This window comes from Carcharodon carcharias, chromosome 20 (assembly GCF_017639515.1).
Source record: "Carcharodon carcharias isolate sCarCar2 chromosome 20, sCarCar2.pri, whole genome shotgun sequence".
In the NCBI taxonomy this organism is placed as follows: Eukaryota; Metazoa; Chordata; class Chondrichthyes; order Lamniformes; family Lamnidae; genus Carcharodon; species Carcharodon carcharias.
Window position 1 is genome coordinate 24,582,398 of NC_054486.1, and position 15,180 is coordinate 24,597,577.

General features: G+C 43.0%; 1 protein-coding gene across 7 annotated transcripts in view; it reads right to left on the reverse strand.

Annotated features, from left to right (window-relative positions):
• The window catches only part of ltk (leukocyte receptor tyrosine kinase), a 223,944-nt gene that overhangs the window by 67,532 nt on the left and 141,232 nt on the right, over positions 1 to 15,180 (reverse strand). For all 7 annotated transcript variants that reach the window (XM_041214429.1, XM_041214427.1, XM_041214431.1 and 4 more), the window contains 3 exons: positions 13,565 to 13,721; positions 11,963 to 12,145; positions 9,741 to 9,839 (listed from right to left, as the gene is read on the reverse strand). In XM_041214429.1, the coding sequence (XP_041070363.1) occupies positions 9,741 to 9,839; positions 11,963 to 12,145; positions 13,565 to 13,721 (439 nt within the window). The remainder of the gene's footprint in view (positions 1 to 9,740; positions 9,840 to 11,962; positions 12,146 to 13,564; positions 13,722 to 15,180) is intronic.

Genomic DNA, 15,180 nt, shown 5'->3' on the forward strand with positions numbered 1-15,180 from the left:
CATCCTGGGGGCTACTATTGACCAGAAACTGAACTGGGCTAGCCATATAAATACTGTGGCTACAAGAGCAGGTCAGAGGCTCGGAATCCTGCGATGAGTAACTCACCTCCTGACTCCCCAAAACTTATCCATATCTACAAGGCACAAGTCAGGAGTGTGATGGAACACTCCCCATTTGCCTGGATGAGTGCAGCTCCCACAACTCTCAAGAAGCTTGACCATGTCCAAGGCAAAGCAGCCCACTTGATTGACACCACATTCACAAACATTCCCTCCCTCCACCACTGACGCACAGTAGCAGCAGTGTGTACCATCTACAAGATGCACTGCTGGAATTCACCAAGGCTCCTTAGGCAGCACTTTCCAAACCCCCAACCACTGCCATCTAGAAGGACAAGGGCAGCAGATACATGGGAACACCACCACCTGGAAGTTCCCCTCCAAGTCACTCACCATCCTGACTTGGAAATATATCGCCATTCCTTCACTGTCGCTGGGTCAAAATCCTGGAACTCCCTTCCTAACAGCACTGTGGGTGTACCTACACCACATGGACTGCAGCAGTTCAAGAAAGTAGCTCACCACCATCATCTTAAGGGCAACTAGGGATGGGCAATAAATACTGGCCCAGCCAGCGAAGCCCACATCCCGTGAATGAATAAGTAAACAGCCCTACTGGTTATATCTACAAAAAGAAGCAGATAAATTTATTCAAACAACATTTCCCTCTTGTAAAACCATGTTGACTTTCTCTGATCATGCTCTGATTTTCTCAGTGCATCGTTAACATACATTGTGAAGGTCTGTTTAATAAGAGATTTCAGCATTTTCCCAACAATAGATGTTAATCTAACTGGCCTGTAGGTCCCAGTTTTCCCTGTCCGTCCTTCCTTGAATTGCAGTGTTGCATTTGCTAACGTCCAATCCTCTGGGATCGTTCTAGAATCAAAGGAATTTTGGAAATCCGCTGGTGCATCCATTATTCTGCAGCTCCCTCTTTTAGAAGCCAAGGATGTAAGCCATCAGGTCCTGGGGATTTATCAGAATTTAGTCCCTTATATTTCACCATCACTTTTTCTCTGCTGATATCAATTACTTCAAGATCTTCATTCTTATTAGACCCTTGGTCACCCTTTATTTCTGGTACGTAATTTGTGTGTTCTATTGTGAAGACAGATACAAAGGGCTGGATTTTGCCACCCTAGCACTGGGAAAAATCCGCTTTCAACGTTGGGGGAACCAAAAAGTTAAATTTCCCAGCTGATTAACGGGTCCATTTTGACCAGTGCAGGCAACATGGTGGACATGATGCTCACTTCAAGTGATATTGGATTCAGCCTTTTAAATAAAAAGAGAAAGCATTGGAAATACTTAGCAGGTCTGATAGAATATGTAGAGAGAGAAACAGAGTTAATGCTTTGAGTCGATTGTGACTTCAGAAGTAAAGCAAGGTACAAATGTGATGGGTTTTATGCAGTTGGGTGGGGGGAGAATAAAATGGAAGGGTACAGGGTGGGAGAGATTAAATTACAAAGATGTCATGACATGAAAGGCAAAGAGCGTGATCATAATTGCAGTAAAGAAACTAAGCATTTGTGCAGAGTAAGTTTGAACGGCAGAATAATGAACAGCTCTGTCCAAAAGCAAAAACATGAAAATCATGATTCAGACCAGCACATAGCAAAAAAAAGTCAAAATGGGCGACAGAGTTCATGGTCTGACATTATTAAGTCCGGAAGGCTGTGAAGTGCCTGGTCGGAAGATGAGGTGCTGTTCCTCGAGCTTGTGTTGGGCTTCACTGGAACATTGCAGCAGGCCGAGGACAGAGATTTGAGTGCAAGAGCAAGGTGATGAATTAAAATCACAAGCAACCGGAAGGTCAGGGTCACACTTGCGGACTGAGTGGAGGTATTCTGCAAAGAGGTCATCCAATCTGCATTTTCTCTCATTAATGTAGAGGAGACCGCATTGTAAGCAGAGAATACAGTAGAATAAATTGAAAGAAGTACAGGTAAATCGCTGCTTCGCCTAGAAGAAATGCTTGAGGCCTTGGATGTGAAGATAGAGGAGGTGTAAGGACAGGTGTTACACCTCCTGAGATTGCATAGGAAGGTGCTGTGGGAAGGGGATGAAGTGTTGGAGTGATAGAAGAGTGGACCAGGAAGTCGCAGAGGGAACTGTTCCTTGGGAATGCTGACAGGAGAGGGGAGGGGCGGGGAAGATGTGTTTGATGGTGGCATCATGCTGGGGTTGGCAGAAATGGTGGAGGCTGATCCCCTGAATGTTGGGCTGATGGGGTGAAAAGTGAGGGTAAGGGGAACCCTATCATGGTTCTGGGAGGGAGGGGAAGGGGTGAGAGCAGAAGTACAGGAAATGGGTTGGACACAGTTGAGGCCCTGTCAACCACAGTGGGGGTGTCCTCGGTTGAGGAAAAAGGAAGACATGTCAGAAGCACTGTTATGGAAAGTTGCATCATGAGAACAGATGCAATAGAGGTGGAGAAACTGGGAGAATGGAATGGAGTCCTTGCATTACATGGGTGTGAGGAAGTGTAGTCAAGGTAACTGTGGAGGTCAGTGTGTTTACAAATATTAGTAGACAGCTTATCTCCGGAAATGGAGACAGAAGTCGAGGATGAAAAATGAAGGGTCAGAGATGGACCATGTGAAGGTGAGAGAAGGATTGGAAGGAAAGTTGATGACGTTTTCCAGTTTTGGACAAGAACATGAATTGGCACTAATACTGCTATCAATGTACCAGAAAAAGAGTTGAGGGAGGGGCCTGAGTAGGACTGGAACAAGGAGTGTCCCACATACCCCACAAAAAAGACAGGCATAACTAGGGCCCATGTGGGTACCCATAGCAACACCTTTTATTTGGAGCAGGTGAGACAAGTTAAAGGAGAAATTTTTCAATGAGAGAACAATTTCAGCTAGGTGAAGAGGGTGGTGGTGGATAGGCACTGGTTTTGGGACTCTGTTCGAAGAAGATGCGGTGAGCCCTCAGATTGTCCTGGTGGGGGATGGCGAAGTGGAGGGATTAGACGTCCATAGTGAAGAGGAGGCAGTTAGGGCCAGGAAACTGGAAATTGTTGAAATGATCTGGGGTCTGAGATGAGTCACTGCTGTAGGTGGGAAAAGATGGGACAAGAGGAGAAAAAATAGAGAAAATGAGTTAAAGTAGAAAGAAATAAGTTAAGTGGGGCAGAAATAAGCTGAAATGATGGGTCTACCAGGATTGTCCTGTTTGTGGATTTTGGGAAGGAGGTAGAAACAGGCTGTTCAGGGTTGGGGAACTATGACGTGGGAAAGAGTGGGGGGAAAATCTCCAGAGGAGATGAGGTCAGTGATAGTCCTGGAAACAATGGATTAATGTTCAGGTGGTGGAGTCATGGTCCAGGGGGAGGTAAGAAAAAGTATGTGGAGTTGGCACTCATCCCCTTCAAGTTAGAGGTTAGTATGACAGACAACAACATCATCAGCATGTTTGATAACAATGTCAGGAAGTTTTAGTGGACACCTAATCAAACACCAGGAGAGAATTGAAAAGCAATTGCTTTTATTTCAGCCTTTTAAATGCCTGCCTCAATTTTGAATTTCCCAGGGTTTGGAATGTTCAGTAAGAGGGGGGGGGGGGCGGGTTTCCCGAAGGCTGTGTGAAATGCACCAGGTCAGTGAGTTCGTGAACTTTGGGGGAAGCCTGCTGTGGAGTTGGAAACCTTTTGACAGGTACGTTTAAAAGGTCTTGCTAACTTTAAATGTCAAAGTTAGATGCTGTTGATAAGTTAAGTATGTCTTTTAAAGCTGCAATTGATAATAGGGCTCTGTCCTTAAAAGGTAAGTGACCATTAAATTGACCAGCATTGTCTAAGCATTCAGATACATTAGAGTACTTTTTCTAGTGGATAAAGTGCCCTCCTGCATTTAACAGTATTGAGAATCAAATATTAACATATCATATTGTGCCTTGATTTTTGCATTAATGTAAAGTCCAGGCATCAGTTGAGTCTTTGAAGTAGCTGAGCAGAGACCTGACTTCATTGATTAAAAGTCTATATGTTGAGCCTTTGAAAAAAAATAACAGATAGCTAGCCATCTATTGACACATTGTCAAAGGCCCTGGAAGGTTTGGTTATGCAGTTATGCAATGGTGTCCAAGTATGAATGCTCAGCTGAGCTCCAAGCCCCACTAATGGACTTAGCCCAGCAGGGGTTATGTTCACAGCTGTGAAGGGGACCGTGAGCTTTGTTTGATTGAAAGTTTTATCAGATGTCAATGGAATAAAATTTTTTTGAATGTTTGTTTGTTGAATGTTTAAGAGGAATAATTTTCTTTCAACTGAAGCTTGAATACCTGTGAGTTTTATTGACAGGTTTATGAGCTCCTAAGAGAAGAATTTTTTTAAAGTGGAGTTTAAATGGATGATTTTTTTTCATGAGCATTTCAAAGTCTTCTAAGTGCTATTATAGGGCTTGTGAGTTCTGAAAAGAATGAGTACTGGGGCAGTGGGTATGGAGGATGCATGGGGAATTGGAATGGGCATGGAGGTGGCATAGGAGTATAGAGGTGCATGGGGGCATGGAGGGGCTATAGGAGATATGAGGAGGCATGGGAGATGTGAGGGAGAATGGAAGGGGCATGAGGGTGGGTGGAGAGAGTGAAGGATGAGTCTAAGGGGTCTAAAAGTCATGAATAGAAATGGACTGATGTACCAGGGGGCAGAGGCAGGCTATCTAACCTGCTGGTTTGGGCATCGCTGGACCCCATTGCACCTTAGCATGCTTCAGGAGGCGGCAATTCTAAATCTAGCCCAACCCAAACTCCCCAGAAAGAAAATAACATGTGCTTGCAGGTTCATTCGGAACTTGGGAACACGACACCAGGAAATGGTCTGACGCGTGATTCCCATGTCTATCATGAAAATCTGGCCAAAATATTTGTTCAACCCCTCTGCTACCTCCTCATTCCCCATGATAATTTCCCCTGTCACTTCCTCAAAGTGACCAACATTTACTTTAGCTATTCCTCTCCTTTTTCTATACATGTGAAAGCTCTTACAATCTGTTTTTATACACCTAGCTAGTTTACCTTCATTCTATTTTTCCCCCTTTGTATCAACATTTTGGTGGCCCTTTATTGGTTTCGAAAACACTCCCAGTCTTCCAGCTCACTATAATTTTTTGCCACATTTTAAGCCTCTTCTTTTAATGTAATATTATCCTTAACTTCCTTAGTAAGCAACAGATGGATGTTGCTTGCTGAGCTTTTGTTTTTTACTGGAATGTATTTTTGTTGAATATTTTAAATTATTTCTTTAAATATTTCCCACAGTTTATTTATCGCCAATTCTTTTAGTCTATGTAGCCAGTTCTCTCCTCATACCTACATAATTGGCTTTTTCTGAGATTAAGATTCCTTTGTTTGGGGTTGGAGTGTGATGTTTTCAAACTTAGTATGGAATTCAACTGTATTACGATTACTTTTTCCCAATTTTTACTTTGAGATTACTAGTTAACCCTGCCTCATTGCACAATAATAGATCTAAAATAGCTTTATCCCTGATTGGTTCTACAAGATATTGTTCCAGGACTGTCACAAAAGCATTTCCAAACCCACCTTCCAGACCACTTTCATCAATCTGATTAGTTCAGTCTATAAGAAGATTAAAATTCCCCGCAATTATTGCATCACCTTTGTTACAAACTCCATTTTAAAAAAATCATTCATGGGATGTGGGCATCACTCACTAGGCCAGCGTTTATTGCCCATCCCTAATTACCTTTGAGAAAGTGGTGGTGAGCTACCTTCTTGAACTGGTGCAGTCCATGTGGTGTAGGTACACCCACAGTGCTGTTAGGGAGGGAGTTCCAGGATTTTGACCCAGCGACAGTGAAGGGACGAATTACTTATTGCTTAATGCTCTGTCCAATGGTATTATTATGGTAAAGGGTCTATCAACCATTCCCACCAGCTCTTTTTGACCCTTGTTTTCCTCATCTCCACCCATTATTTCTTTAAATTGGAAAATTGAAAATGTAACTCCATTCATTGAGAAAGAGGAGAAAGGCAAACCAGGAAATTATAGGCCAGTTAGTCCAACATCTATCGCGGAGAGTTGTCATCTATAATTCAAAACAGCTGGCTGTGCACTTAGAAAAATTTGAGCTGATTAGAAAAAGCCAAAATGGATTTGTAAAGAGTCTGTCATATCTAATAAAACTCTGGATTTTTGAGAAAGGATATAAAGTAGTTAAGGAAAGTCTATAGATATAGCTTATATGGACATCCTGAAGGCAGTCATTAAGGTTCCACTTAAGAGTCTGCTAGGTAAATTGAAGTTCATGGAATTGAAGGCAAATTGTTGGCCTGGTTAAATGATCAATTACGTGGTAGAATTTGAATTGGAATTAGCGCTAGTGGCATGAAATTTTACCAGGCAATTGGAAATGGGATTGGGGGTGGGTGGTCTGGGAGAGCTGTGAGAAAAGCCATTGGGCCGTAGCCCGACACCTTCCTGTCTCCCTTGGGATTTCCCCATGCGTGGGTTACCAGTGAGGTTGGGAATCCCCATGCGTGAAACACGCAGCCAATTAGGACAATTAAGATGCCAATGAAGAGGCATTTTACAGGTGCACTGGCTCTTTCCCAACAGTTTAAGGATCACCTGCCGTATCGGCTATGCAGTAAGTTAAGGAAGGTGCGTAGGCATGAAGGGCTCAACCTGACATCACTCCATAGTGTTAAAGCTAGCGCTGACAGGAGCTTCTCCTTGAAGTGAGTATTTTGAATAGTTTGCAGCAAGAGGAAATTGAAGTCATTCCATTGAGACCAGTTGGAGAGATAAACGGCTGTATTGAGCTTTAAATCTGCATCTTACACAGGAACACAGGTTCCCCGTACTCCAAAGTAGGGTGTGCCACAACAATATTTGCTGTGGGACCAGCAGCTGCAGCAGGCAACTCAGGGATCAGCATCATTTAAGGTAAGGGGCAGGAGGTTTAGAGGGGATGTGAGGAAGAAATTTTTCACCCAGAGGGTGGTGGGAATCTGGAACTCACTGCCTGAAAGGGTGGTAGAGGCAGAAACCCTCATTACATTTAAGAAATATTTGGGATGTGCACTTGTGATGCCATGGCGTACAAGGCTATGGGCCTAGTGCTGGAAAATAGGATTAGAATAGTTAGGTACTTGTTTGACCGGCGTAGATCGATGGGCCGAAGGGCCTTTTTTCTGTGCTGGAGACCTCTATGACTCTACCTGTATGCAGTGACTAAAGGAAGGCTTAATGCTGTTAGGAGCAGAGGCCACACATTGCCCGAGGTGGTCATGGTGACCATAGCTTTGACTTTTTATGTATCTGGCTCATTTCACTGCTCAGCCCAAAACATCTGTCGGATTTTAACAATCTGCAACCCACAAATGTAGATGCCGGATGGCGGATCTCAAGAGGTCACTGAAGTGTTTCCTGAACTGGGTCCACATCCTGTGCTCCACATTCCTACTGTTCACCTCCCCTGTGACATCCAATCATGCCTGCTTGATGAGACTGACTAGCCTCCTCCTGCCACCTTCTGGAAAGAGCATCAGCCTCCGTGCTCTCAAGGCTTCACCGTCACCTCAACTGTCATGTCTGTGAATCATGGGACTGCCCTTTGTCTTGTAGCGTCCATTTGCCTCCTTTTGTACCTACAAATTAGCTATCCACAATGCTCAGTGGTGCCACTGTGAGCACTGCTTCTGACTCTTCACCCGCTTGCTGCACCTAATCAGGTTGGCAATCCCTCACAACACTCACATAGAAGACCCGCTACTTGAAGGATCAGGTTGCCGACCCAGGAATGATCCTGCTGCTCCATCAACAAATGAGTCCCTAAGGTTCCTTGCATGTTGTCCTACAAGGATTAGAACTAGAGCATTAACTATTCGCTATGTTTATTAATGATGTAGATAATGCAATGGAGAGTCATATATTCAAGCATGCTGATAATAGAAAGATTGGTGGCATAGTGAGCAGTGTAGACTAGAGCAACAAATGACAAAGAGGCAGATAGATTAAGCGAGTGACAGATGGATTACAATGCAAGTAAGTATGAGGTCATCCATTTTGGGCCAAAAAAGGATAGATTCAAGCATTATGTAAATGGTGAAAATTATGGAACAGTGGGGGTCCAAAGAGATTTAAATGTCCACATGCAAAGATCACTCAAATGTAATAGTCAGCTACAAAAAGTAATTCAAAAGTCAATAGAATGTTAGCTTTTATAACTAGTGGTCGAGAATATAAAGGGGAGGAGGTTTTGCTACAGCTTTACAAAGCTCCTGGTTGGGCCATATCTGGAGTAACTGTGTACAGTCCTGGACACCACACCTTAGAAAACATACACTGGCCTTGGAAGGAATGCAGTATAGATTCACCAGAATGATACCAGGATTCCAAAGGTTAGACAATGAAGCTAAACAACATAAATTAAGCTTGCATTCCTGACAATACAAAAGGTTAAGGAGTGAGCTGGGTTGTATGTTGTATATTCAGAAGGTCTCATGAAGAGGTTCTGAGTCTTGTATGGTTAAACATTAAGGGTTTATTGGTAACACATAAAAATATACATATATATATATATATATATATATATATAGGGCGAGGTCCAGGCTTGGAGCTAACTCCATGCTGGCTTCTACACAGGTCTCCGTACGGTCCACAACTCGCTCTAGTCTTAGGTCATGTGACTCTACCTCACAATGTGGGCAGTATTGTTCCCAGTCTCACATTAACCCTTTGCTATGCCAGATACTCTTATATAGTTGATTGAGATTTTTGGGGTTTTGAAAATAATTGATAGGGTGGATAGAGGGAAACTATTTCTGCTAGTTAGGAAATCTAGGACAAGTCAGCATACCTTAGAATCAGAGCCAAGCCAGTCGGGAGAGAAGTTAGGAAACACTTCTTCACACAAAGGGTGCCAGAAGAAAGGAACTTCTTCCCACGAAAAAGTAGATTCTAACTCAATTAATAATGTTAACTCTGAGATCAGTAGCTTTTTTGTTACCAAGGGGGATCCATGGTGGGCAGATGGAGTTAGGATATAGATCAACAATGAGCTCAATAAATGATGGAACAGGCTAGAGAGAATGTTCCTTTGTCCCTATGACTACGTTTGAACATCCCTCAACTGAGACCTGGCTGCCGAGGATAATTAAAATGCCCTTGTACGTGAAACCTTTGTACACTGATACCAAGCCAAACTTTTTATCCTTTCATGGGATGCAGGTGTCATTGGCAAGGCCAGCATTTATTGTCTAAACCTAATTGCCCTTCAATTGAGAGACTTGCTGGGCCATTTCAGAGGGCAGTTAAGACTCAACCACACTGCTGTGGGTCAGAGGTCACATGTTGGCTAGACCAGCAGATTTCCTTCCCCAAAGGGCATTAGTGGACCAGATGGATTTTTACAACAATCAACAATGGTTTCATAGTCACCGTGTCTGAGAGTAGCCTTTAATACCAGATTTATTAAATGAACTTAAATTCCACCAGCTGCATTGGTGGGATTCGAACTCATGCCCTCAGAGCATCATCCAGGGCTTCTGGATTACTAGTTCAATGGCATTACTACTACACCACCATCTCATCAATTGAACAAGAGTAAATCATTTTTGAAAAGCACAAGGTTTTGTTGAAGAGTGGTTTTGTTTTATCATGTAACTCAGCCCCAGGTTGGTGGCCCATTGTTTTTCTTTACCTGCCAATGGGTGGAGGTAGATCTCTCCAGCCTGATTGACAAATGAAATTCCATCATAGCCGTCCGCTGTGATCCCATCAGCTAAAGATGCATCTCCGCCTGGAAAAGATGCACAAAAAAGGAGAGCCTCGCACTTATAATTTATACAGTTGCTTTGCTACACTTTCCATTAAAGGTGTCACTTACAAAGTGTCAGCCTAAGCATTCTCAGCTCTGGGTCAGATCACTGCATTCAAGTTCCCACTCCAAGGGCTTGAGCACATAATCTAGGCTGAGTGAGTGCTACACTGTTGAAGGTACCACCTTTCAGAGGATACGTTAAACCGAGGCTCTGCTTGCCCTCTCAGGTGAATGGAAAAGATCCTGTGGCATTATTTCAAAGAAGAGCTGGGGAGTTCTCCCTGGTGTCACCAGACTATCAGGTCATTAGCTCATTGCTGTCTGTGGCAACTTGCTGTGTGTAAATTGGCTACCTCGTGTCCTACATTACAAAAACGATTACACTTCAAAAGTATTTAATTGGCTCTGAAGCCTTTGGGGCTGGCCTGGGTCTTTCTTTCTTCTATTGTATGTTTCCTGTGGCCTGTTAGCTCCTCTCTTGAAGTCGGGTTTCTCCCTACTCAGCATCAGGTAATTTTAAAAATTAAGGCCCTAATGATTGGGAAGTTTTGTCTGGACAAGCTGAGGGAAGCTTCCAGCACACCTTGATGGGAGACCCTGCGGTTATAGCAGGTACCTTCTGACTTCTCACGCCAAAGTTTTTAACAACATGTCAGTTTGTGCAGGCAGGTGTTTACCAGCACGTCCGGAGAATCAGATGTGGCAAAATTAACCCTATGAAGAATAACTTACAGGTAGGCATGCAGGAGGATTTTGATCATTTCAGAACCAGTATAAAACCAATGGGCCAGTTATGCCACCTTCCTCACAGCTGGAGGGCCATTTGTTGCTCTAAATCAGGGCAGCTAATCTGATGCAGGGTCATTTGAGACTTCATGGGACTCTTGTCCTTTCCCTTTTACGAGTTACCCCGGGCCCAGTTAAGGTTCCCATGGTCGGGGCTATGAGTCACAGCCAATGACGGAACCAGCAAATATTCGATGGTGATGGTGGGATAGCTGGAGCCACGAGAGACAATGGTTGCTTACAGGTGGAGGAGCCTTTGGGAAGAGGACTTATGTTTCCTTTAGCCCCACATGTGAAAGACAACAGGAACCGCCTCATGTATTCTTTTCGCAATCATATTTTTCATTGAAGTTGAAAATGGGAGGCTCTTAAGACTAATTGAAGAGGAAAGTATAGGAGCGCAAGGCATAGAGAAATGAGCAGAGAACCAGCCTTGGGCAGACCACCACTACTACACTGAAGCAGAGACAAAAATGGGAAGGCGGGTGTACTGACCCATCATTTAATGGTGATAATGAGGAATAAGGCAGCACTTATCTCAGTTGTATGTAAGGAATTGGTCTAGGCTGAAACAACCTTTAATTTACTGGTGGGTTGCAACATCACTTGCTGAACTGATAATACAATGTTATTATTCATAATAAACAGATATATTAGTACATCAAAAAATCTGCAATGTACATCTTAACCAATTGCAGTGTTTTAATCATAACGGCCTGAATTTCATCCAGGTTATTCTCATTTGTGGCTTAATGTTGTTGGCTAATTTAGAAAATGGTAGTGCATATTGGCAAGGTACAAAATAATCCTTCCACATACGCCTTGCACCATGTTCCCTGTTTTCCAAGGGGCACTAAATTGGCACTTAAGTTGGCCTCAGGTCCAAATAGTACATCCGAAACCAGGATAAAGGCAGGCACTCCCATTCATTACTGTCATAGGGGCTGGCCAAAATGGCTGTTCGCTTTACAAGACTAAGTTGGGGATTTTGGGATGGGGCAACCAATATAACTGTGAATTATTCTGTTGTGGATTTCCAAAGGAAGAATGCAACACCTCAAAGTTTGAAAGTAACCAGAAATGGGAAAACATTATTGATCCTTGTGTCTTAATGTACAACTGATTAGTATCCTAATGACTCATGAATACAAATGGTATAGAATGGTTCTGACAAACGGTCACTGACCTGAAGTGTTAACTCTGTTTCTCTCTCCACAGATGCTGCCTGACCTGCTGAGTGTTTTCTGTTTCTATTTCAGACTTCCAGCATCTGCAGCATTTTGCTTTGTTATACAATATGGTTTTCCAGGGCTTACCTCTGTATCCACCACCTCCTCCTCCTGACGTGCATGCCCCACCACCCCCTCCAAAGCCTCCATGCGTTGCCCATTTCAGCTTCTTCAGAGCTTGGGGACATGCACTGCCCCCACTTGCGCCTTCCATGAGAGACTTTCCTGCCCAGGGATGCTTGGTGATGTCATTCCAACCACCACCTCCACCTGCAGGTCAGAAGTTACAAACAATTAAATTAGGCTGAAGAGATTTAGCCTACCGTATAAGAAACCTTTGTCTAATTTATCTACCTCAATTAGGTCAATCTTCTTCCTCTTTATTCAGACGTGACAGGGAAACTCAGGAGTTGTATAGTCACCTCCCAACCCAAATTGCTATCCTAGAATATGATTAACTTGGAGTTGCATCTATTTAGGGAAACACCATATATTAGAGTGATGCTAGCTTCACCATCAGCCTTTACTCAAACTTCATTGTCTCAGAATGACAGAGAATTTTACAGCAAAGAGACAGGCCTCCAGCTCAACTGGTCTATGCTGGTGTCTAAGCTCCACAGGCACCTCCTCCCATCCTACTTCATCTCGCTGTATCAGCATAACTTTCTATTCCTTTCTCCCTCAGGTATTTATCTAATTGCCTCATAAGTATACCTACACTACTCACCTCAAAGGTCCATGTACTAGCAAATTCCACATTCTCTCTGAGTAAAGAGGTTTCTCCTGAATTCCCAATTGGATTTATTACTGACTAGCCTATATTTATGGCCCCTAGTTTTGGATTCCCCTCAAAATGGAAGGACTCTACCAAGTATAGAAACAGGAGTCAGCCATTCAGCCCCTTGAGTCTGTTCCACCATTCAGTTAGACCATGACAGATCTGCGTCTTGACTCCATGCACTGCCTTGATTTTGTAACTCACTGTATGCTCCTCAGATTTGAAAGGTTCAAGCCTGTATTCTTGGGATGGACAATAAATGCAGCCTTGCTAGTCATTCGCATCACAAGAACACTATCTGTCATTCCAATGTCTCAGAGATATGTCTCCCTGGGTGTACCGTAGAGTGGATTAGAAAACAATTATCAAGACCTGCTCTTCAGTTAAAAAGCTATGGGGGAGGTGCAATTGAACCATTCAGGCTAACTCACCAAGCCTCCTTCGACAGCACCTTCCAAACCCGTGACCTCCACCACCTGAACGGACAAGGGCACCAGATGCCTGGGAATGCCACCAACTGCAAGTTCCCCTTCAAGCCACACACCAGCCTAACTTGGAACAATATTGCCGTTCCTTAATTGTCATTGGGCCAAAAGCCTGAAACTCCCTCCCGAACCTCACAGATGGACTGTAGAGTTTCAAGAAAGCAGCTCACCACCATCTTCTCAAGACCATTAGGGTTGGACAACAACTGCTGGTCTTACCAACGATACATCAAAAGTTACAAAAAGCAAATTTGAAACTTCTCTCTAAGGCTTTGGAAGACATATCACAAGAGTTACAATGGAGCATATCTAAACAAGAGACTACAACGTCTCCTTTGACTTAACTGTAATCATGTCAGTTTTTAATCTTGTCCCACTGAGAATTCTGACAAAAGAAGATTACAAGTCATTTCTCCCCCCACTAACCTGCTGCCCCTGTTTGGCCGTTGAATCCAGGCACTGACGTGTCATTTTCATATTGCTCCACCATCAGATCATCCATTATGGCATCTGGGTCCTCCAAATATGCTTTTCCACCCCCACCGGCTGCAATCAACAGCGGCACTGAAACCCCATTCTCCATCTGCATAAAAATCATAAATGAAAAACAGAAAATAACCACTTTTGTTCTGTACTTTGAATTGCAAAAGTCTTCTTAACAAGGTTAGTTTCCAATGAACTGAAATCTATTGAATCCTCTTGTTCTCCATAATAAATCAATCCCAAGCCCCATCACCAGTAAGCTTTGCTGTCCTAAGGAGTATTAATCATCTAATTTGAGATCAATCTCAATAAGCTTCACTTCTTGTTCATACTTTGTTCCCACGTGGTTAGGAGCAAGCTACCAATTGTTACTTGTAGCAGTGGCTCAGTGGTAGCACACATACCTCTAAATCAGAAGGTTTACATTCCAGTGACTTGAGTCCATAATCTAGTCTGACACTTTAGTGCAGTACTGAGGGAGTGCTGTATAGTTGGAGGTCCCATCTCTGAGACGGAACATTAAACCTAAATCTCACCTGCTCTCTCAGGTGGGCATAATAGATCGGCAGGGAGCCCAAACTGATATAAATCACTCAACCAACATCATTAAGAACACAGGTTAACTGGTCACTATCTCATTGCTGTTTATGGGAGTTTGCTGTGTGCAAATTTGTTGCCATGTTTCATACATTACAAGGGTGACTACACTTCAAGAGTATTTCATTGGTTGTAAAGTACTTTGAGACTTTGGGACACCCTGAGATTGTGACAGATGCTATGTAAATGCATGCATTTCTTCTCTCTCCTTCAATTCGTCAAATAAGCAAAGCCAGTTGGAACGTACTATCAAGAAATAAGTGATCATAGGACCCCAGAAGGCCATCTATGCTTAGATTTGACAAGCACTGCTTAATGTTCCAGTTGGAGTGCATATTACATGACTAAGGGAGGGCTAGCACTGATTCTAAGATATGGAAATTAAGAGACAGAAAGCACCCAGAGACATTCCAGCATTTTATAAAGTGGAATCATGTGCGAAGACTGCCATGAAGCTATTAATGTGTATAATGTTATTGGAAATTATTTTTTTAAAATAGAGGTTTAGTCTGTACATGTGTTAATTAAATTAAAGCATGCTAGTCTGGGTGCTTTGATGTATACTAGTTGTGAGGTGTAAACAGAGGCAGAGGTACGTTTGCATTTTGTTGAATAGAGCATTTAAGAGTAGGAATGAAATCTTGCACCTAGCTAGGAGACACCAAGTAATGTTTACATTACTAATCAATTGGCACTATGAAAGGAGTTCAAAGGGCCTGGTGATACAATGAGAATTTGCATTCAAAGGGCAGACACTTGAATTTGAACAAGCAAAGGAACTGAAAAAGCTTGAATTAGAAACAAGAAGTAAGGAGAAATGGCTTTAAAAAAGGAACCGGTAGAAAGGCAGGAGAGAGAAAGAAAACAGGAAAGGGAATTAGAAATTGTGAGGATAGAGAAGGAGGAGAGAGAAAAAGACAGAGAAAGATAATTCCAACAGAAAATGTTGGCAGTTAGAAAAG